General features: G+C 39.9%; 2 protein-coding genes across 2 annotated transcripts in view; one reads left to right on the top strand and one right to left on the bottom strand.

Moving 5' to 3' along the window:
* rarga (retinoic acid receptor gamma a) overlaps positions 1 to 713 on the bottom strand; it is a 35,833-nt gene extending 35,120 nt beyond the window's left edge. Inside the window, exon 1 of the mRNA XM_060894967.1 lies at positions 439 to 713. The gene's annotated coding sequence lies outside the window, so the exon portion shown is untranslated. The remainder of the gene's footprint in view (positions 1 to 438) is intronic.
* Positions 714 to 9,638: 8,925 nt separating this feature from the next.
* On the top strand, positions 9,639 to 24,597 carry nr1d4a (nuclear receptor subfamily 1, group D, member 4a). The gene is made up of 8 exons (XM_060893985.1): positions 9,639 to 10,311; positions 18,064 to 18,363; positions 18,476 to 18,564; positions 18,660 to 18,804; positions 21,121 to 21,698; positions 22,253 to 22,438; positions 22,616 to 22,826; positions 23,206 to 24,597. Exons 1-8 carry the CDS (start codon positions 10,296 to 10,298, stop codon positions 23,400 to 23,402), a joined length of 1,722 nt encoding a protein of 573 aa, XP_060749968.1. The 5' UTR covers positions 9,639 to 10,295; the 3' UTR covers positions 23,403 to 24,597.
* The last annotated feature ends 138 nt before the right edge of the window (positions 24,598 to 24,735 follow it).

Here is a 24,735-nt window from a genome sequence, read left to right as displayed (position 1 = left end):
CATGTTTAGTAAAGGTCCCTTCAGAGCCGGGAGAAACATGCAAATGCCGATCTTTTTTCACATATCGGGACGCTGTGAGCATGAAAGGATATTAAAAACCAAACGGAGACTCGTACAATTATTGTGATACACATGGAATGAACTCAAAGCGTGGAAAGCTATATTTATACCGGGAGCTGGTCCCAGAGTATGGAAACTGTGATTGGTTTTCTTCTCTTTTTCCCTTTTACTCACTTTCTCAATCTCTGTCTTCAATTAAGCCTGACAGCGGTATCGGATCAGGCTGCAGTCAAAAATGCCTTTCTTTCGTTTTACGAGCTCTCGCAGCAGAAAAGAGAGATGAAGTCGAGGGAGAAAAAAAAAAAAACAGGAAGAAAAAAAAACAAAACAAAACAAACAAAGGCATTGTTTAGAAAGTGTCCCGAGAGCCAAACTCACCCACTTGTGCGCAGCTCCAGCCGCTGTAGAAACTTTCCCAGCTTCACCCAGGATGAAGGAGGAGACAAGAGTACGTGAGGAGAGGAAGCGAGTGTAAGTGAAGCTCTTCGTCCGGCCGGGTCCCTTTAGCTGCAGAGGCAGAGCACAAACCAACTCACCAACTCATTTCTGTCTCGTTCTTTCTTTCTCTCTCTCTCCCTCCCTCCTTCCTTCCCTTTCGTTTCTTCCTCCCTCTCCTTCTACAAGCACACACTCCCTGTGGCTCTCGGTGAGAAATAATTAGGCTCTGTGAATCATAAATGCAGCCTGGGTCATGTGACTTTAAATAAACAGCACATTTTTTGACAAGACACAAAATGTCTAGACGGGAGAAAAAAGAGACGTACGTTTCTTACTCGGTCTCCTAAGTCTCCTTTTTCTTTTTCTCCCCCCCTCCCTCTCTTCTCTGTCTCTCTCTCTCTCTCTCTCTCTCTCTCTTGTTTTCTTCACCTCAATCTCCCTCTGTCGGAGAAACTGACAAACACTGAACAATGGCTGATTTTTGGATGGCAATAAGGAACTCATTTAGAAGTTCTGCACAGAGTCAGAGCTGACTGAAGCCTCGGGGTGTTCCTCCCCCTCCGTCATACGATTCCAGCATAGTATTCCTCCAACACCAGCTACAAACACCATATCCTGTAGAGGAAACCAGGGGCTTAAATGCAGGTTGTCCGCTGGGTATTATTGTACAATATGCACAACATATTTGGATTAAGAATAGGGTTAGACAGAGGGAACAGCTGACACAAAACGAACAATCTATATGGGTCAACTCAAACCTTTTCCAACTATTAACAATCATCCAATCAAGAGTTCAAGATGTACTTTCATTGATATCGAAGATAAACCTCGAGCTATCCAAAAGAGAGAGAGAAATAAAGAGCAAAGTTATTATTGGCTACAGAATAAGTAACAACTAACACATGTTAGAACTGAATACTTGAACTGTTTCAGAGTTGTTTCCTTTCCTCTTATAGGAGACATCTAATTTCAAGCTAACAGCAGAATTATTTTGAGCTAAAGTGGCTTTATTTAACTAAATATGCTAATTCCCGGTGAGACTGGCATCGATTCCACTCACTAATTGCAATCACAATTGTAATAGTCCAATTCTAGCTAATGAAAAATAACCATTAATTCTAGTTTTTTATAGATATTTTACTTCTGATGTAATTATTATTATCAATCTGTGAGACACCAGTCATGAGTATGGTGTGTGACAAGCTCAGAAAAGGGACAGCACCTAGTTTTAGTCACCAGCCAACCTCCGTAGAGAACGGATTTATTTTGGACCCAAAAACGAAATTAATGCGTAAATTTAGCACTTTTTTCCTATGGAGACGATGGAAATGCCATATATGGAGGCAAAAAAAAACACACCGATACTTTCAAGATTTCTTCAAGAATAAAAAACTATGAGAATTTCCATCATTTACAGTACAATATATAGTTGACGCACACAGGTCCACTCTTTTTCACTCACTTTGACAGATGAAAGGGACCTGAAAGCATAAAAATTTCCCCTCTGATACGGTAGCAAGGGTGTGTCTGTATATATACCACTCTCTGTATGAGCTCATATGGTTTACATCTGTACTGGGTGTAGATTGCGCTTGATGGGCTGTTTGTGGTTCTGGGTGTATGCCCTTGGCTGTTCCTGAATCCGATGTTCTGAAATGAATTTTGGTTAAAACCCCAAAGCCTCATTGCAGAGACACACCTTAACTAGTTCCCCTTTCATAATGCTACCTCTCGTGTGCCCATCTCATGGGGCCAGAATGGGGCAGGGAAGCTTACCTTTCTTTGATTACTTTTCTTTGACTTCTACAAAAACACATTGTTAGACAAATTGGGACACATTTGCCTGTTACATGGACCCAAATTCTCACAAAATGATGTCGAGCTTGAATTTCGTTTTTTTTATCTGAAAGATTATGAATCATCTGTTCAGTTGCCCAGCGATGGAGCAGGAACTGCAATTCAGAAAGTTACAGCTGCTTGGCTTCCTGCATCTCAGAGGAAACGCTTGGTAGCCATCATGTGATGAGTAGAACTAGCTTGCTGGTGGAAATGGAATAAATTGAAGGGAAAACGGGGGAGAAACTGAATCTGAAAAATTGTAGACTAAATCTAGCAACGTTATTGGTAGACTTTAACGTCAGAGGGTGACGCAATCAGAGGCATGTGTGACCGATTTTTAATAAGAATTATTTATTGTTGAAGTCCAGTTCTTTATAAATCCAAGTCCATCTTTTGGGGTACATTTAGATTTCATGTTCTGTGAAATTAGCAGTTAGTCCACGGATAGAAAAACGGACATAAATCATCTGTTCAGTTGCCCAGCGATGGAGCAGGAACTGCAATTCAGAAAGTTACAGCTGCTTGGCTTCCTGCATCTCAGAGGAAACGCTTGGTAGCCATCATGTGATGAGTAGAACTAGCTTGCTGGTGGAAATGGAATAAATTGAAGGGAAAAAGGGGGGAGAAACTGAATCTGAAAAATTGTAGACTAAATCTAGCAACGTTATTGGTAGACTTTAACGTCAGAGGGTGACGCAATCAGAGGCATGTGTGACCGATTTTTAATAAGAATTATTTATTGTTGAAGTCCAGTTCTTTATAAATCCAAGTCCATCTTTTGGGGTACATTTAGATTTCATGTTCTGTGAAATTAGCAGTTAGTCCACGGATAGAAAAACGGACATAAGGAAAAGAAAATATTCTGTGGTGCTTTTTCAGGTTCTCTGATCTCCAAAGTCTTCTATGACAGGAGGATGGGGGGGGGACTTGGAAAGTTACTTGGAAGCTTGAAAGTTACTTGGAAGACAACAACTATGTACCTGCTAGTCCTTAATTTTAGAATTAGAAACATTGGCTGCACTGACAGTGAAAAAACACTTTCATGGTGATGGTGGTAGAAAAGCCATCAATGTGATCGAAGTCTGAGCACTATATACAGAACTGGAGTATATATCTGAGATGTGTGAGAAAGGCAAAGCTAGCACATTTTGGTCAGATCAAGATGAGTTTGTGTGTTAGTGCAGAAACCTTGTTGCTCAATTGTGGCCTAGTGCAAGTTTGCAGCCCGGTGGTTAGAAACCTCAAATTCCTACAGGCACAATGGCACACCCAAAATATTGTATAGCTGATGGTATATAATGTTTTTTTTTTTTAAATACTTTGGTAGAACTGTTGGCCATTAAAACCTACGTAACCAAACGTACATTTTCCCTTTTAAAGCTATGTCTCACTATTCGGCGATCCTCAATACATTGAACAAAATGGCAAATCAATTAAGAAGGTGGTGAAGAAAGATTTGCAGAAAATAAAAGCATTTGTCCATAAAGAAATCTGATATTCGTCCTTTTCCGTCTAGTTGGACTATTCCTCAGCATTGCCCAGGCTTTCCAGTCATTGCTCTACACTTACCCCCATATACAATATTGGATCAAATTTCACCAAGTCATCCTTAAATACAAACATTGATTTAAACGACTGAGTGAAAATGACCTTTCTGTCCTGTGAAGAAAAAAAAGCAGCTTTTTGTTTCCTAGTTTCAGGAATATATTGGCAAAATCCTTTAAATCATCTTTAAAGCCTTTATTATTCTTGCAGGGTAATTTCTTGAAGGTTCTATAAAGACAAAGAACATCACTGAAACAATCTGTGTGTCTCATAAAAAGCTGAACAGAAACCAGACAACATTCATTTTATATGGAAACTTTAAACTAGGGACTTGTGTAACTTATTAAGCTGTAATAAGTGAAATATGCTACATACATAATGAACTGTCTATCTAAAGTATCTGAGACCTGAGTTTTTAAAATGTATTTCCATAATGATCTATTTATCTGACTTGAAATCAGAGGTAGTAACAGGGCAACCGCAGCACTGTTGGCATCAGAATGTAGTCAACAGGAAATGTTCGACGTAGCCACACTTCACTGGAAGTTTCTCTTACTACTTTCTAAACGTTACTTTTGGGTAGAGTGCTTTTGAAATTTCATACAGAAATAATGTATATTGAGTACCAAGTAATCTACACGTCGTACTTAACCTAAAAATCACAGACAGGCAAAAACCCACCGTGTGACTGTAAAAAAGAAAGCCTCTAATCATGTAAACTGGCTGTAGATCTACTGAATTTTGTAATCTTATTGGATATGTTGATTTTAAGGCCTTAATATGTATGAGCAAGTGTCTACATCAGTGTGTGTAAGTGTCAGTAGCAGCCAAGTAGTTGAAAGGTCAGAGGTTAGCAGTGTTTGTGTTTCGGAGTCAGCGGAGTGTGCTGGAGGCTGAGATTTATGATCCGTGTGTCAGGGAGACTGCCGAGTGCAGGATAATGAAGACAGATCAGACTGCTATCTCCAACCACCCCCCCCATTCATTCTCTCTTGCTATACCTCCACTTCTGTGTAAAACACACAGCTTCGGTGTGCTTCCTGCCTGACTGTTAACGCTCTCTCTCGTCTCTCTCATCTTCCTGTCACGCTATCCATCTCTTTCAGATGTTCCAACTACTTCTGACTGAACAGACTGTAATTATTTTAAATTATGTTATTAAGTACAAACTACATAGCTAAAGCAGTCATTTGCATTCCTTGTTGTATATTCATATAAACTTTACAACTGAGGAAGCTTGAGAAGGTAAAATATGGTTTTCACATTTACTGCTATGCAATATATTGCTTTTTTCCTTTACGATTCCATTGAGTTTCCTGTGTTCTCTGCAGTACTCTTCATTTATTCTGTCTTCCTGTCGCACCCGCTGCCTCCGTCTTACCTACTAATCGCCTCATCATTACATCAGGGTCACTTCCCACTCTGAATTGACACCAACCCACAGCGATGCCTTCTGACATCTTTCACCCTGTGACTGCATTCGTATAGCCTGCTTCACACATTTCCCTCTTAGATAATTAGCATGGTTGCATGAGTTAGGAACAGGAAAACCGTACCTATGAAGACAGACGTGTATTTATTTGCATCCAAGACGACGACAACTGCCTGGATAGCAAAAGGAAAAAAACTAAAGTACGGCTGTAAACGAAAAATGGATGGAGGTTGGGACACATTTCTATTCAGGGCCTCTGTGCCTTTAATGAGCTCACTATTTCCTCGTGTTTTGATTGATGTCATGTGAAGTTGTGCCACACCAAGACGTGCACAAGACACCAGGAATGCGTGCATGACCAATCTTGCATAGACATAAGCAAGAAAATAAACACACAAACACAAATAAACTGAATCCACCCACTAGACTCACTTCATCTCCCACACTTACGCATGGTTTTAAAGTTAGACGTTCATCCTGAGACGTCAAGGGGCTCATTCATACTGCTTGGCAAAATGTACACTTTCAGAATCCAACAGTCATGAAGTAAAAACATACACACCAGTAACAGAGAAGGCATTGGAAAATGGAAAAATAAAAAGTGAACCCAAAAGATGGGGGAACCTATTTTTTACTACATACCATGCACACAGGTTAATGTCAAATATTATAATAATAATAATAATAATAATAATAATAATAATAATAATATGGGGGCATGATGGCTTAGTGGTTAGCACGTTCGCCTCACACCCCCAGGGTTGGGTGTTCGATTCCCGCCTCCGCCTTGTGTGTGTGGAGTTTGCATGTTCTCGGGGGTTTCCTCCGGGTACTCCGGTTTCCTCCCCCGGTCCAAAGACATGCATGGTAGGTTGATTGGCATCTCTGGAAAATTGTCCTTAGTGTGTGATTGCATGAGTGAATGAGTGTGTGTGCCCTGCGATGGGTTGGCACTCCGTCCAGGGTGTATCCTGCCTTGATGCCCGATGACGCCTGAGATAGGCACAGGCTCCCCGTGACCCGAGGTAGTTCGGATAAGCGGTAGAAAATGAGTGAGTGAGAGAGAATAATAATAATAATAATAATAATAATAATAATAATAATAATAATAATAATAAAAAAAATCATTTTGCATTTGTGCAAAAATGTGTGTATTACTGTATGTATGGTATGTGTTTAGCCTGAAAAGATGTGCAAAAAAAAAAAAAATAAAATTGAATGGCCCTCCTGTCTATGATCAGCCATGATGTCACTATGAACCTTCTCTGAACTCACCGTTATATTTTTTCACTTGCTTTCCCCCCCTCTTTCTTTGCCTTTCTTTTTTTTTCCATCTCTCCCTTCTTTCGCCCTCACTAGGAGACCTCAATCCTGCCTGAACTCTTTCTCCAAAACCACACTCCCCCCCCGTTTGCTGTTTTTCTCCCCGGCTTTGCTTCATAACACACCCACTCTCCTGCGCACGCGCTATATCAGGGCTCTCTAGTTGCTCTAATTGAATCACTGCACGTGAAGCGCGTTGCCAAAAGTACCAGGATGTTCTCATTAAACCTGGACTTTGTTGAAGCAGCATGCACGAAGGCGAGAGGAGGGGGAGGGTTAAAAGAGAGAAAGGGGGAAAAAAAGGAGCTATTTAGTTGGAGGGGGCAGCCTGTTCAACATGTGGAAGTGATTCTGTAATTACGGCAAATCTGCGAGCGCCAGAGGAAAGGTCGTCTTTTCCATGCCTCCTCCTCCACAAATAAAACTCCCCCTTGTGTAGCAAAAATGGCACGTTCTCAAGACACTTACCGTTCAAAGCTACACACACGCTCACGCACGCACACACACGCGCGCGCGCACAGCAGGCTGCTGCAAATGAACTGGTATCAGAGAGACTCTTTGTTCGAGCCAATAATGATTTCAGCCAGTAGGCAATTCAACAAGAACGCACTGATTGTAGCCTTAAGAAGCCGTAAATCACAAAGAATCCAAATCCATTCCTCTAATTAAAAACACCGCTTGTTCGGTTTCACAGCTTGCCATTACTCACTCATCCCACTCACTGATCGCATCCAAACCTCCTTCCCCAAAACGCGTCAGCAGACATGGCATCTGTTTAAACTCAGAACACTGTGCATAAAGCTAAAATATGAAAAATGGAGAAAAAGACAGATGGCAGACGTGACTGACACTGATGGGTGACTACAACGCCGGAGGCCCAAGGTGATTTTTCTGTGTGTTTTGGCAGCATCTCCTGTTCGAGTCCAAAACACCGCGCGCGCACTATAATTACCGGGCTGTTCTGCCATAACATGCTTTTCCCTCTGCACATGTCGCCCACAGTTATAGAGCTTCGTAACTGCTGACTGCAGCACGAATTACATCACGCCCAATTAATCCTGCCAACGCTCAAAACACTACATAAACAGACTTTGCATTCTTTGTGTTTGACTTGTGTTCCTTCTTTGCATCACTTCACTCGTCATTTAATCATAAACTACTTCAGCATGTTTATTTTACAACGTATAAAGATTTTACACCAAACAGCCCAAACAACTTTTTGGAACGGTGTCTTTTGATCGACAAATTACCTCCAAAACCAATCACACGCCAGTGTAGTTTGGTGTAAATTACATTTTTTTCCGAGTACAAGAAGGCCTGAAACATAAACTTGTAGGGAAAGCGATTTCCTGCGTTATAGTGACACCTAGGGACAGATTCGTGAAACAAACAATACATTGCCTTGTATCCTACAGTGTTCAGTTTTTATTATAACCTTATTTATTTATTTATTTATTTAAAATGACATTTGGGTTTACAATACACTCGATTTATTTCTTTGTTTGCATGTGTTTTTTTGGTTCATTTGTATTTTTGTATAGCTATTATGAACATATGAGAAACCTGTACTGGATATACACTCTCAGAAATAAAGGTACCAAACCTTAGGCTACTTGCCTATAGCAGTTCTAGGTGGTTGTAGGTGGTTGTACCTTTAATTAGTTCTCAGAGTAATGCTTTATTAAGTAGTTCGTCCAATTATGTACCTTATTTGTAAAGGTAAAATATTCATTTATCAGGAGAACGATGCATACTAAAGGTACAAATGATGATCTGATAGATAGATAGATAGATAGATAGATAGATAGATAGATAGATAGATAGAACTTTGTCATTGCCTAGTACAGGTACATATCAATGAAATGCCATTTAGCATTTACCAGAAGTGTAAATATTATAAAGAAATGTGCAAAGAAACAAGAACAGATAAGTATATAAATACATGTACAACAAATAAATTAAGATATGGCAGGTAGCATGTGCATACGTATAGTATGTGCATAAGACAATGTGAATACGTGCTAGATGGGTGTTTATACAGCACAATATGTCTTTATGTATGGAGTGTTTTGTGATAGAAGAGTGTCAGGAAAAATCAAAGGAAAGGTTTAGAAGACAGTAGTGAGAGCAGCTATGCTGAATGGGTTAGAGAGCAGTGAGGAAAAGGATAGCAGAGATGAGGATTTTGGGGTTCTCTTTAGCAGTGACGATGGACAGGATTAGAAATGAGGACATCAGATGGACAGCTCAGGTTGGCTGTGCAAATGGGTGCATTATGTACATTGTATGTACAACAGTAATCAAGACAATATACAGTGTATTTACAGATAATATACAGAAATGGATGTAAACTAAGGCAATGCATTTACAGTTATATACATTTATAATTAGGTGGTATAGAAAATGTTGGTGAGTCAGTCCAATTATTATTTATTTGTACGCATTTTTTGCAGCCACCAGATGGCGATGTTAATGGGTTTTTTTTTCCCCTCCTTGTGCCTTTTGTCCTTGTGTATCGTGTTAGCGTTTAGATATTTAAATAAAGCCCCGAATATAAACGGGTTTTATATGATTTTACAAACTGAACCAAGAATAAATTGTCTGTCAACGTCGACTGTATAAACTAAGCCTACTAGTAAACATATTGTATTGTAACATATCTTAGATTATGACTGTCCAGAAATGTTGTTTTTTTTTTATTTTAAATGGATTAATTCAATGTCAAAGCTCAGATATATCAAATATATATGTATATAACTGCCACGTGATTGTCTTACAGTGGACATCTCCAAGGATTCCCAACGGTTGTGGATTTGAATAGCTGCTATCACTGCTCATGCAGCATTCATGTCGTGACACTCCACGGGGCGTGTTTTGACAAGCAGCAAATGCCTTTTGAAAGCAACGCGGCGGTCACGGTGAGCTCCGCCTCTGGTCCACGTGCTCGCCTTTGCCTTTTCTCATGTCTCCGTGCTGCGCGCTCGAACATTTTGCATAAAATGTGTGTCAGTAGGGCAGCGATCTCTCCGGCACATGCAGAGCGCACATGCACTAGGCGGCTTTTCACCGTGCGCTCGAATAAGCACGTCTGATACTTCGATTCAAATGAAAGTGCACGGTGTTACTCAAACGCAGGGAGGGGAAACGGAGTTAGATGTGCACACGAGTCCAAAAGGAACCACAAGCATTCTGGATAGGGTCCCTACTAGTGGCACTACTCAAGTCACCTGAGCGGGACGGATGTGGGTGTGACGGGTGTGTGTTGTGTTATCGCAAGGGTGGGGTGCTCAAGTTTTGACAGTCAGTCCCTGTACACAGTGCAGGCAAGATTTACTCTTTACTCTTTACTCGCGCGTGCCAGACCTGAGACGTTATTGCACCGGCAAAGATATAGACAGCGAGAAGGAATTGCACAAAGCTCTGCGCACCTTGACAGAGCTCTAGCTTTATTTTGCACAACTATCTCCTGTTTTGTATGCAGTACTCGTTTTTTTTTGTTGCTTCAGTGCATTGGTATTTATGACTTTTTCACCGGTTTCGACCAGCGCATATATTCAGCTTCTCTTTTACCTGTTACGACATTGTGCACTTATTGAGGATCTGAGACTGAACTAAAAGAAAGTAATCGACAAAAAAGCTCGAACAAGACATATCAAGAATGGATAGCAACCCTGGTAAGTAATAATAATAATATTATTAATAATAATAATAATAGTGTTAAATAGTGTTATTTATTATCATGCTATTTTCAAACACATTGCTTTCCATAAATCCTATAAATAATATTATAGTTGTCAAGTTTTGTGCCAAAGATTTATGCATGCTCTACGTATTATTCTTGATGTCTAGATGTCCACTGGCTTGCAATATTACAAATTTAGGTTGGTTTGTGTGTTTTGCATTTTTTATGTATGGGAAGTTAAATTTCAGTGTAGTGCTGCTTTATTACCTAAAAGGGCGCAACAAGCAAGTGCAACGTGCATTAAAGATCATTTCAGTTTGCATACACTGAATGCGACAATGAGGGATTGGCAACATTTAACAGGTCTGACACAAACAGCAGTCTGAAACACTAAGATCTACGAGTGCTGCACGCGCGCGGGCGCCCGCCCTTGTAACTTCCTGTTCTGAGCATGAAAACAAACTCACGTGGAGCAGTCCACGCGCCTCCGCTCCAGAAGACCAAAGTATTTCGGTTCAGCGGGCGAGCTGCCTAGAATGAGATCTCGGTAGCCATGCAACTATCACTGAGGCGTGATGTAAACAGAAAAAGCTATTTGTATGTTAGGGCAATTTAGGGCATGTTATTTATATGTTAGGGCAATTTAGGGCATGCTATTTGTATGTTAGGGCAATTTACGGCATGCTATTTGGCTGTTAGGGCAATTTAGGGCATGCTATTTGTATGTTAGGGCAAAAATAGTTAATCATTATTGTCAGTGGAAAGTCCTCAAATGGACAGTATGTGTAGTATAGCCATAGTGTGTGTGTGTGTATGTGTCATAGTTGCCAAAGGTTTCCAGAATTCAGAGACTTGTATCTAATTTAAAACCGATTCTTCAGTTTGTCAGCAAAAGCACTTAGCAATGAGCAATGTTTTCCCCACATGAAGCTCTTTAATATTATTACTTGAACATCCACCACATGAACTTGGTTAGATAAGCTTATTTGCACAGGGCTTTCCTCCGGAAGGTTATCTAGGGGCCACTAAGTCCTGCTGGATCTGCTTACCTACTGCACTGGTCTATTAACTGACGGATGTTTTTATTGGTCCAAAGGTTATAGTCACGTTCTGGGACCTGTGATAGAAGCATGAGGTGTCCTTTTTACCCCATTGAATTCGAGGAAATCCAGTTTTGGCTTGGCTATCTGAAACAAATATGGGACATGAAAACATGCCACTCCTCACTTTATGACTAGAAAACATACATACTGATATGATACACAGAAAGGAAACATTGTGTAAATAGCCTAAAATAGACTGACAAATATTAACATAAGCTACTTGCACGCGATCTACTGTTTCAGAGTACAGCTAGGCAGAAAAGTTATATGAAACTTTTAAGCAGGTAATATTTGGTTTTATTTGCAGTGTGGTGAAGTTATTGTACACTTTGGGGTAACACTTGGCACATAGACTTGACTAAGACACAATAACTCTCTCAGATGTAACCGGATGGTACCAAACTTCATGGAATTGGGGTGATATTTACATGTACAGCATTTAGCATTTGTCTTACATTTTTATTTCAGTTTATACAACTGAGCAATTGAGGGTTAAGGGCCTAGCTCAGGGGCCCAGCAGTGGAACCTTGGTGTACCTGGGATTCAAACTCACAACCTTCCAATCAGTAGTCCCAACACTTAACCACTAGTCTACCGCATCCCATATCATCAAGGGGTATGTTTTCAACTGAAAATATGACCGTAGCATACCTTTAAAAATATTTAAAGTGCAAAATTGGAGCTTTAAAGCATTCCTCTAAAATTACACCAAACAATTTCATCCCAGGTAGCTAACAGAGTCTTACTAAAGGTACAAACCTGGATACACTCCATGATTCTGACCTCAATGGCATTGGAAAATACAGTTTGAAAGCCTTTCTGGTAAAGTTACACTATCACAGATTTCTACATATAAATTTAAGGGTTTCCTCAAAGGGACAACCTTAGAACATTTATGTTCTACCTTATATTGATCTCTTGTCATGATGCTCTGGTTGTGTCTTTTTCATTCCTGTAGAGAGAACTGCAGTCGAAAAAATGTCAGTAGTCAGAAACCTGAACAATACGAAATAAAGGTCATATGAGGCAATGTATAGATCTGAGTGTTGAATTTCGCTGTGTGGCGGCGCTACATGCAGAATCAGGAGAGAACTCCCATCTCCTTCTAACCCCACACACACACACACACACACACACACACACACACACACATACCAGCGCCATTTAATTTGACATTTTTTTAAATAACAAAAGCAGGCAAGGCTCCACCCACGTGCGCGAGATCCTCTCCTCGTTCCTTCGCGCGCCTCCGTTCGCCTTCACGTGGATGCGCTCTCTCGGCCGCGTGCCGCGCGTGATTACCCCCACCCCTTCCCTCCTCCCCCTCCCTCCCTCCCTCCCTCCCTCCCTCCCTCCACCCTCCCTTTCCTTTTGCTGCTCTCGACTCTGTTGTATATTTCGGTGCCCGTTGCAGAGAGACGAAAAGAGGGAGGTTGGTCAGTGGGTCAGAGATTTCACCGAGAAAATGTAGCACGTCGTCACGTTTTCCGCCTCATGCAATCATTTTTTTTTTTTTTAGATCTATAAACAAAAACATCTCGATAAGAATGTGATCCAGATGTTTTACTGATTCTCTTTATTGCTTATGTTAAAGCAGTCAATAAACAGTCAATCCCTCACCAGTTTCACTTTTTTTTTTTTTTTTACATCTTACAGGTTTATTATGTTACTAAGAAAATGATCCTGTTCTAAAGATTTTGCCATGTTACAAATTTACTTTGCAAAGCATTGACACTAGAGACTTCTTCCATAAATGTCAGATTATGTAAACGTGTTCTAAAATAAAGCTTTTTAAAGTGCATTAACATCCAGTAACACGTCCAGTATTACATCACTGTTTATTTTTAAAGCAACACCTTCTGACCAATCAGATTTGTGCATTCAGCTGCAGTTAGTTTTTAGATAGAGTGTCCCTTATAAAAAAAAAAAAAACTTGAGTCAGATATTCCACTGTGACTTTGACCTACTTAGAGAAGTGATGCTTTTTATTAACAATCGCTGAATGTTGATGAAGCAGCATGCCGTGTAGCTCCCCTATGGGCCTGTGTGATGTCTGAAACTCTAAAAAAAAAAAAAAAAACCATGACAACAGTTTGACAGAATGACTCATATGTACCAACACTTTTAGACACTGGAACATGAAGTTGATATTGAGATCATGTTAGACGGCAAACTTGCAAGCCAAGGATTTTGCGTAAAGGGATGGTAAAGGGAGGGGAAGTACAGGGTGAGACAGGGAAATGATTCCAAATGTAAAGAACTCACGTTCCTGTGCCTGACTTTACACACAGGCAGATTAAAGTTTGCATTGGTACATCTAAGCTCATGATAAGCTGTTAGGGTCCTGCTGATATCTTAATCATCATGATCCTAATTTAGTTTCCTCTTTCTCACAGAGACCATACCGTTTTTTTTACACTCAATAATGCAGAGAGGTCACTGTTACTATCAAAACAATGATATGATATCCTGTTAACCTCATGACAAATATCAAGACAGTTTCAAAGAAATGCACTCCTTTACTAGAACACTCTTCATTTGTTACTTCATATTTCCATGAAATACTCTAGTGTTCACATGTCGTCTGGGTGGGGCTACCGAGCTAATCTCTGGTAAAGACCTGAATCACACACATGGAAGGTCAGGCATGGCAGTGTGTCAACACTAAATCCCACACACATGCTCGCTGTGGGATTATAAAAACACGCGTGTTAACCAAATGACATGCAGCATGAGGCAGCAGCAGCATTGCTGAAGAGGGGCCAAGCCAGGGGAAGCATCTGTTTATATTTTCCTCACTCACAGAGCAGAGGTTATTTGCAATGTGAAGCTTGGAACCTCAAACCTTTTCCTGTTGTTTACTTGGGAGGCAGCGAAAGCAGAGTTCAAAGCACAGGCTATGTTAAGTCTATGTGGTTGAGTAGACATACAAGACCAGGCATTTTTATTTATTTATCTTGTTTGCATGAGAATATATGCACTTGTAATATTGCATATCCATGAGTGTCCTCATAAAAAGTCTGTAAATAATAAATGCAGGTCTCTTATTAAATATTTTTCGCCCAAGGATACAAACTTTGAAAGTCATGAAAGTCCAAAATTAACTAATGTATAAATAATAATAATGAATAAATGAAGTAAATGTTTCTTATTGGGACTCGATTACTCGTGACATGTTTTGCCTATTGAATTAAACTACTTTAGATTGTCCAAAGGCTATAAAAATTGACATGTCTTGTGATCATTTTTGACAAAAGGTTGAAAAGTGGGCACTTATGCCTCACATCTCCAGAGTACAGGTTGATCCTGAGCTCAGGTTACTATCTGTGCAGAGTTTCCTTCGCCAGTTCTCCGGTTTCATTCAACCTCCAAAAGACATTTTGGACTGGCTACTTTGCCTACTGGCTACCTGTTGATGTGAATGACTATGTGGGTGTGTGCATGCACGATGCACGATGCACAGTCACTTACTGCCTTCCTATCTAGGAGGCTCATGGCTAATATTCCTGGGAAATACTTCAGATCTACCCTGACCAGGACAAAGTGGTTACTGAAGATGAATGAAAGATGAATGAACTTTGCGTAAAATTAAGCAGGCTCTGCAAAGTATATAACATTATAGATCATAAATTTATACCTAAGGTTATAGTTGCTTCTATGAAATCAGTTTGATTGCCACTAAAACACCTAATTATATATTCTTAGTTTTGTTGGTCCAGAAGCATGACCGATATCTTTTTTTTTTGTTTGTTTGCTTTGGCACATCTAATACACTGTGTTGCAATGCATGCACATCATCTGTAAATAATTGTGCTTTAAATGCAACTTCTCTTAGCCCTTAATTTGGGTCACAGGAAAAAGTAACATTAACTAATACTAACTAAGCAATTTATTATTACAAGATTCAGACTACCAAAGGCGCAGAGCACATTCTCACCAAAACGTGACACTCCCTAACCGCGTGTGATCCATTTCGCGCACTGGGTAGCGCTGTAAGATAGCGAGACGTCCTTGAGCGCGCGCCACCAACATGAAATCACGATACCGATTTGTGACGTTGTGCACGAGACCACGGATTTCGCAGCTCCATGTGAGGAGTCGGTCAGGTGCGGCTCGCTGCTGGCTCCGTGCCACAGCAGCTAGAGAAGCCGCTATTGGTGTGGAGGCGAGAGGCGTGAGAGCGCGCGGACACGTGACACCAACACGCAGTCAGCTCATTCGCGTCGCATGACCGGAGATGCGGGAGGATGCGGTGCAAGAGAGCAGAGGGGGAAAGAAAAAAAAAGAAAGAAAGAAAGGGGGAGGATGCAGCACAGGAGCTAATGCTGTGCCAAAAAAAAAGAAAGAAACAAAATTAGGCCACTAGAGCCGCAAGTAAAAGATTAAAAACGCCTGTTACAAAATCTGAACATAAAAAGGTTCTTCATTTGCCATCTTGTATAAAGGTTCCTCCAATGGATCTTCTTCTGTGTATCCCTCACTTCCTCTGCGACACACTCACTTGTAAGGTTCTGCAGTGAACATGTAACAAAAAAAAAAAAAAGAAAGAAAAAATTCCCCAGCAGAACAATAACGATGAACTGAGCAGTTGTTTTTAATGTGCTGTTTTATTAAGAACTTATCATTTCTAATGGCATCGACATTTATTACCTCATTCATCCTTAACTCCATTTTAACTATCAGAAAATAGCATTTTACTAAAGTGTTGCAGCATTTTCAGGCTCTACAGCATGGATTCTCAGACATTTTCTGCATGGACTCCAAGGAGCCCCTCTAGAAAATACTACTGTACATAATCCAATTCTTCCAGTATTACCCTTTTCTTTTAATCATACAGTCATGTTAAAATGCTATTTGTTAATATTTAATTCTTGCACTAACAGTAGATTCGTTTCAATTTCTAGGTCTGCATGTTGTGTATGAAATATTGTCCTCATTTGAGTCACAAAACCAGTCAATTAAACCTATGACTATATATAAAGCTAAATATAATATAATAGCTTTGACTACGTATTATAATAGCTATGCTTCACAGATACCTCTTCATGACCCATAACTCACTACAGTATATCTAATAATGTTGCTGTGTTACTTTAATATAGTTTAAACATGGGAATATGGCCATGTAAATGTACAATTTGTAATCCAATGACGTTTCCTAAAATATAATGTTTTAAAAATAAAATCAGAATGAGTGTATTCCTGTTCTTGTTCCACTTGCATTTACTCTGTCTGAGGCTGCTTTTATTAGGGACACGTTATATATTGCTTATAAATCATTAATGCGATATTGGCCCTTGTGGAACTTATACTGCACCTCCAAAAGTTTTATTGTGTGCTCTGAGCATTCAGACCAACCACAGGAATTGCAGATGAGCGTTACTGTTTATGACTGAACGAATTACAACGTATTTAACGTATTGCACCGTGGGACACCAAAAGTTAAAAAAGCTGTTTTAATATAGCAGTGGCACATTGTTATCAACATTATACATATATTTGCAATATAATATTTATAGTTTATATTACATATCCCTTCCTAGCGAGCTGAGATTACACAACATTGTATAACTTCACCCTGAATGTAATAACTACTTAAAGTGCACAAGAAAATCTTCCTCAACTTGCCGGACCAGTTAGTTGGTTTCTCTACTACTGTGTAACAGTTGAAAACAAATGATGTTTTCTATATTAACAGCTACACAAACTTGTATGGCAGATAAAACACACAATCAAAGACTATTAAAAGTGTATTAATAATGTAAATAAAAAAAGGTTTTGTTTAAGAAAAGCACAATTATTGATATGTTGAAGTTTTCTGTTAGGAGATTTTTATTTAACATTCTTCGAAGTCAGCGACTTGTAATAGTAAGTTTTCTTCCAGAGAAAAGTCTTTAGGACAGAGGAATTTGCGCATTTTGGTTCAGCATGACAAGTGATGAGACAAAATAAGTGGTTTTAGTGAATTGCTGGATGTCTAGAGCAGTTATAACCTAAGGGATGGCAGGAACTAACTTGTCTTATTGATGTTCCACAGAATTATAAACAGATATGAATAATATAATCATAGGCAAACTGCTGTGGTATAAAAATGAATGCAATACATTGAATAAAATAAGTAATACCACCCCATAGTTGATTATGTTTCCAATAATAACCTGTCAAATCATATTGAATGTTCTGTTCTGTACATAAGTTAATAAGCCACATGTTGTTTTTGAGATGCTTATGTTGTAATATTATTAGTGATATAATTAGTGTAAACTTTCTGAGATATATGCTGGTATTAGATAACTGATATTAGTGTCAAAGTAAACGTTGTGGGCTCATAAATATGTCACAACCAGACATTGCAGCACTTTTTGCATTGTGTTGGTGAACGTGTCATTTGGGTAACATGATTCCCCAGTGTATCACATTTCTAAATATCTTCTTATCAGCATATTTAATGTCCCAGTTTTGAACACAACTGGGAGAAACTGGGTGAGTGAAATGTACTGTAATGTACTGCACTTTGCACCAAATAAGGTCTAGGAGTTATAATATGAAAAGTAAATTCATAAAAGTCTGTGGTAAACCCGGACAAAGCAACAAGACTCCCATGTCTTTAGTGATAAATTCTAATTGGCTTTTTTTTTCAGGAGGCGTTATACTATATGCTGGGTCTAGTGGCAGCGCCAGTCCAATCCCAGGAAGCCCATCCAGTGGGTACCAGACCCAGTCACCCTCCACACACTCACAGCCTTCATCCCCAGAGGAGGTCACCTTCACAGAGATTGGCGCTCTGAAGCAACATGGCAACAATGGGACTCCCTCCTCTCCAAAACTGGTCTTTCAGTTCCCAGAGATCTACAGCAGCTCGACAGTATCCTCCAACCAGAGTACTTACTCCCACCCCATCGCAGGAAAGAGGCCATGTGGCTTTACTGGCACCTTCACCAGTAAGCACCAGATTTCACTGTCCTTAAAGATAAGGAGCTTAGTCATAACAATGATAAAACAATTCGTGTTTTCTTTCATGCAAATCTCTTTCTATTCATCCTGTTCTCTTAGAAGCAGGAGGTATGGTCCTACTCTGTAAAGTGTGTGGTGACATCGCATCAGGCTTCCATTACGGAGTTCATGCATGTGAAGGCTGCAAGGTAAATCCCAGACACATTTCTACATACAGGGTAATGAAATTCCTCCTGATGGAGACCCAAGCCTCACTGTGTCTCCTGATTTTCATTCCTGCCAGGGTTTTTTTCGCCGCAGCATTCAGCAGAACATTAACTACAAGATGTGTATGAAGAATGAGAATTGCCTGATCATGCGCATGAACCGAAACCGTTGCCAGCACTGCCGATTCAAGAAGTGTCTGGCCGTGGGCATGTCCCGTGATGGTAAGTGTCATCGTTGGCTGCCGGTGTCCTGTCATCACTGCATTGCAAACCCAGCTTCAGAAAGAGAAAAATGAAGGCATTACATTTCTCAGCCTACATTCTCTATTTAGCTTTTGCACAGTTAGGAAGTTTTTCAGTGAGAACATCTCTGAAGTGAAGCCGTGTTCTGGTCTTTCTCCTACCCTTTGCAGCATATTCTGCATCCCTCTCTCTCTCTCTCTCTCTCTCTCTCTCTCTCTCTCTCTCTCTCTCTCTCTCTCTCTCTCTCTCTCTCTCTCTCTCTCTCTCTCTCTCTCTCTCTCTCTCTCTCTCTCTCTCTCTCTCTCTCTCTCTCTCTCTCTCTCTCTGAGCCAGTTTAGGCCTTCTCCTGCACAATCCCTAAGCTCCTTCCTCCACAGACAATGATTTATGAGGGCTGGAGTCATGCAGTCCCTAAAGCTATCCGTCATCTGGAAAACTGCAGCAAGTACAAGAATTATTTTGGGAAACTGGAACGCAGGCAACTAGATTACCCCACATGTGCCCTTATGATAGCTCCTGAAATGAATAGCCTGCCGCTGCAACAATTAAGCAAGAGTTGCAAAAAAAAAAACAAAGAGGTGGCTCTGTTGCCCCCTTGGTGTAACAATGAACCATTCATTTCCTGTTTCGGTAGTTTTCTCACCAGAAAAACACATTAAAAAGTGAAATCAACAAATAATAAAATGACTAAGTAGGAAATATTTACCTGGCCCATAAAACAAAACAAGACAGTCACACACATTGTGACCTACTTAGTGGGTTTGGTTTGGCTTCGCATCTTCTCGTCAGTGTCTGCGTAACCAGCTGTGGGACAATATCAGATCTATGTGAAAGTGTGGGCTGTATGCAGAAGTAGGTTATATGGTTGATGATATGATGACACCCAGGGGAAAATGTTCAAAAAGTTACACAGGGGAGTAGACAAGTATTCCTGTTGACCCTTAGGAGGGTGTCAAAAACCACAACCTAAAAACCCCTTTCTTTTGTTGCACCTATTGCACAAACAGGAAAACCTCATATAACTGCCTCCTCGCCACATTAAAGTAGCCGCCCTGATTTCGACTCAGGCCGTTGTGTGATTTTAGCTTTATGATAGCAGCAGATGTTCAGTCTGACACGATGGCACGCTTTCACTTCCGCTGTTATTTTACCATTTTAAAAAAAAACAAGCCTCAGTATAGGGTTCATAACAACAAATTTGTTACAATGTCCCAGCAGAACATAACTACATGTGGCTCTTATGCTTGTCTCATTCACACAGTAGTCTAATATTCTGTAATGCAAAGACAAGCCCATTTGTTAGAAGTGCTTGATATGTTTGGAAGGTGATTCATCTTGACTTCTTAAAGATAGTTTGCCATTAGTAGAGCAACTCTCCCTTAAATCTCTTAAGATTATTGCTTGTCATACTGTATATATATTATCTTAATAATCATGCCTACATTTTCCATGTAAATGAAACAGTATGATCCAGGCTTCTTCATCATACTTTACTACTGTATTATTCTCTTTTCCTTTTTTTCTCTCGAGAGCTTTTTCTTTTCGTCTGTCATTTTGCAATCCTATTCTGCAGATTCTAATCTTTCATTGTCCTTCTATATCTTATCTCTTTAATCCTTTTCTCTACTCATTCACAATTTTTTGCTTACCCCTTTGTTCCATTCTTTGTAATGTCCATTGACATTTTTTCTTTCTTCGTTCTACTGTGTTCTCTTTCCATTTTCTTACACCCCTATTTGCACCCCCCCACCCCATTCTATGTTCTCTTTCTGCTCTGAACCCTGGTTCTAATGGGTATCAGTCCTTTTTTTACCCACTCATATGGCATTAACATCACGTTTTGCCTGTCCCACTGCCCTATTTACTGGTCAAAAGAGGGTGTAATAGGAGAAGAAAGATGAAGAGAGTAAAGGAGAAGAGGAGGGGCAGAGAGAAGGAGAATGAGCGGGGGCAGTATACGGTGACATGGGTCCTATTTTTAGCTTAACTGGCTGATGGATATTTTTAGAGTAGAAGAGAGGACCAAGATGATCTGGTGGTCTGGTTAAATCTGGTCAGAATTTCAGATTGAAAGTGATACGGTTTGTAAGTGATTACCTGGGTGAAAAAATATTAAGGAGCCCACCACAATCTGGTTACATGCACTTTTGATATTTCCTGTAAAATACAATGTAATTTTTACATCATTCTCAAAGACCCTGTTTCCAACACACCCACACATTGTACCTAGTAATATAGTAATTTCACCCAATAATTCAACAATGAATTCCATGTTTCTTTGTGCTTGTCTCTTAGCTGTGCGCTTTGGTCGCATCCCCAAGCGTGAGAAGCAGAGGCTCCTTGATGAAATGCAAAGTTACATGAACAGCCTGAATGAGTCGGCTAGTATGAACATGGCTTCCTCCCCTCCTTGTGATCCCCCGGCCAGCCCTATGGAGATCCAGCCCAAAGAAACTATAGGCTCCATGGCAAAAGCCTATCAGAACACCTTCTCAAGTGCTCCTGACCGACTGACCAAGAGGCCAGCTTGCATCAACACTGGCAGCAGTGTGCCAACTTCCTTTCAGAGTATCGCCCCTCAGGAAAGCAGCTTCTCCCATCTCAATACTCCCGCAACCTATCACTCTGGAGGACCAGTGGGTTACACAGCAGCTGGTCCCTGCCCTGGACAACAAATGCCCACTGTCAACAAATGCCCAATATCCTCAGTGGACAACAATCACTATCAAAGCAATGCTCCATCTAATCAAATCCCATGCCAGTCTACAGTTAACCCATCTCTGCAGGGCAATTACAGCAGTAGTTATGCAGCAGGGGAGATACAGGCTCAAACATCATGCCCGTGGAAGTTGGTTGCAGGCTCCAAAGTGCTGGTGAGAAGTACATATAATTTGTAGTCATGTGATGAATTTATGAAAGTATTTAAGACTTTAAATGGGCAAATATAGAATACTCTAGCATAGTAAAGAAAGTGGACAGGTTGTCAGTACTGCCTATATACTGCCACTTCACTCTTGCGTGACCCATTTTGTCTTAATGCACTTAAATACATTTAAATTTTCAAGTTGTTACTTGATTCGTAATTCTTTTTTGTATAAAGAGACTGTTTATTCCCCTGAAGTTAAATTCAAACTACGCCACTTCAACACGTAGCTCATTGTTGGGTCAGTTAATTTTATAGCTTTTAGTATTTTAGAATTATTTGTTCATATGTCTCTAAAAAAATGGCATGGGGTTTGATATGTATCATAGAAGAAACCATTTGTGAAGTGAGAATAAAAAAAAATAATAATTGAATACATGAATATTAATTTAAAGGAATAATATCTCATTTGGACCAAAATTTGAAAATGATTTGTCGTAATTCTAGGTTAATTATTTCAATTCAAACTTAAAACTTGCTTTCTCCCCTAATCTCTCTCTCCAGGCCTGCCCTCTGAATGCATGCCCAGTTTCAGCACCAGGCGTCTCGAGCCAGCATGTGTGGGAGTCTTTCTCTCAGTGTTTCACCCCTGCAGTGCGGGAGGTGGTGGAGTTTGCCAAGGGCATCCCAGGGTTTCAAGACCTGTGCCAACATGACCAGATCATGCTGCTCAAAGCAGGCACCTTTCAGGTACAAATGACTCATCTTGATAGCCTTGTCTCATCAATTCTCAGCTCTCGAGCCATATTAATTCATGATGTCTGTCTGACATCTTTACATATGAATAATTATTCTTCTTGTGTAATTATTTTCTGCAAGGGCACATCATCAGACCTTTCTCTTTTTTTTTTTTTTTTTTTATCAAAGGTGCTGATGGTAAGGTTCTGCTCGCTGTTTAACCCAAAGGACCGGACAGTAACATTTCTAAATGGGCAGGCCTACCCACTGGCCACACTGCGGGCACTGGGTATGGGCTCGCTGCTGGATGCCATGTTTGACTTCTCTGAGAAAATAGCCTCTCTCAGCCTGGAATCTGATGAGATGGCACTTTTCATGGCCGTGGTCCTAGTCTCTGCAGGTAAACTACAGACAAACAGACAAAGTCGTTTCCCATTTAAAGCTTTAGTCTTTATTTATTTGAGACAAAATTGGAACAGTACAATAAGATTTTCAATGTTAAAATGTTAAATACATAAAATCCCTAAGCGATATTGAATGTTGGAGTTTTAAATTTGACAGCTGCGTAACGTAACCAATATATTTTATGTATATTAGAAATATAAAGAGTTTTAACAATGGACAAACAGAACACTGGTAAAAATGCAAATAAGAGATGCAACAATTAACTGGGGCAAGCATACAAAATATAATCTCATTTAATTAAAAAAAGACCCAAGGTTCTCAGTGATTGATTGCTTATGATGACATGGGCTCTGATTATGTTAATCTTTTCATAGATCGAACTGGTGTTTCTGACACAACAGCTGTGGAGCAGTTGCAGGAAAGTCTGATTCGGGCGCTGCGAGCCTTGGTTTACCGTCGTCATCCTGATGACAGTGCACTTTTCCCCAAGCTGTTGCTACGTCTGCCAGACCTGCGCACCCTCAACACCTTGCACTCAGACAAGCTGCTCAACTTCCACATCGACCCATGAGCGACCAGCAAATTACGACCTGCCATGACAAGAATGACTTTTCATTTTTAGCAGAAGAGAATAAGTGTGGATCATTCTAGGAACATTTAACCATATCTGTTATCAATTCAGTTAAACTGTAAGAACTAACGGAAACGATTTTGTGCAATTTTGTGGACATGGAAAGCTGACAAGATCTACTCTCCTTTCCGAGTTATATTTCTTCACACAATGCCCAAGACTCTCAGCATACTCAAAGCGCCTCAAACACTTTTTCACCAGACATAGCTTTCAATAGGAGGAAGTTTCCTCTTCATATCATAAATAACCAGGTATTGAAAAATCAACCAAAAAGAGCTGGTGTCCTATTTAAATCATTCATCATCTGTTTTTTCCTAGCACGGCTAGCAACAAAGACCACAGATACTGAGGAACGGAGGAATAAATAATAGGGACCATTAAAACATGCACAATGTAATAAATGGAATGAATTAACATATACAAAAAAAAATATATATTACAGCCATGTAATTCACATCATGTAGGTTTTCCAGCTGTTCAACATGTACGCCATGTATATCATCACTGTTAGTGTAATATTAAATAGCACAATTTGAACTGTGTCAGTAAGCACAAGAACTTCGGTTAGCTGTTTCTCATTTTGAAAGAAATATAAACATTTTATTCTTTCATCCTGACAAATTGTAACTGAGTTGAACATTTCTGTTTCTAAACTGTCTTGGACGTACAGTTTATTGTCGTCTCTCGCTCTACTTCATTGTTTTATTTTTAATCTGAAGAGACAAAACCAGCAGCCAGAATAACCCAAGCATGTTTTGTAGTTGCTAATTTTTCTGTTTTGTTGTTGTAAATATTGTACAGCTGCAAGATACATGTGACCGAGACAAAACAATATACATCAAAGGTGCATGTGAAAGATCGGTGGGGGTTCGGGTGCCTTCTGGAGAAGCGTTGTGGCTAATGTGCGGTTGTGGAAAAAATAAACCCTCACCAAGTTGTTGAAGAAGTAATGAAAGATCAGATTACACCAGCAGAGACCTCCAACAGCCTTTACTAAGAGGTCTAATCTTGGAGTGCACAACAATTGTATGCTTGAAATAATGGTTGTTCAAAACAATGTGATGGAATCATGCTAATGTATATTTTGTAAATTATACTTCCATAAAGCAAGATAAATATGAGATTATGTACAGTATGTGCTAGTGTGTCGGTTTTCTACTGCATGATACTCTACTCGTTGTGAAGCCTTTTTAATGCAGGTATTCTTACAGAACTGCAGTGTAAAAGAAAATACATTTTCTATCCCACGAGGGATGACGATCATCTCTGGAAA

This window comes from Tachysurus vachellii, chromosome 19 (genome assembly GCF_030014155.1).
Source record: "Tachysurus vachellii isolate PV-2020 chromosome 19, HZAU_Pvac_v1, whole genome shotgun sequence".
Classification (NCBI taxonomy): domain Eukaryota; kingdom Metazoa; phylum Chordata; class Actinopteri; order Siluriformes; family Bagridae; genus Tachysurus; species Tachysurus vachellii.
This window is presented reverse-complemented; position numbering and strand designations above follow the sequence as displayed.

Coding starts and splice junctions, on each gene's coding strand:
- nr1d4a (XM_060893985.1), top strand. Junction 18,565..18,659: donor ATGCATGTGAAGGCTGCAAG/GTAAATCCCAGA, acceptor CATTCCTGCCAG/GGTTTTTTTCGCCGCAGCAT. Junction 18,805..21,120: donor CGTGGGCATGTCCCGTGATG/GTAAGTGTCATC, acceptor CTTGTCTCTTAG/CTGTGCGCTTTGGTCGCATC.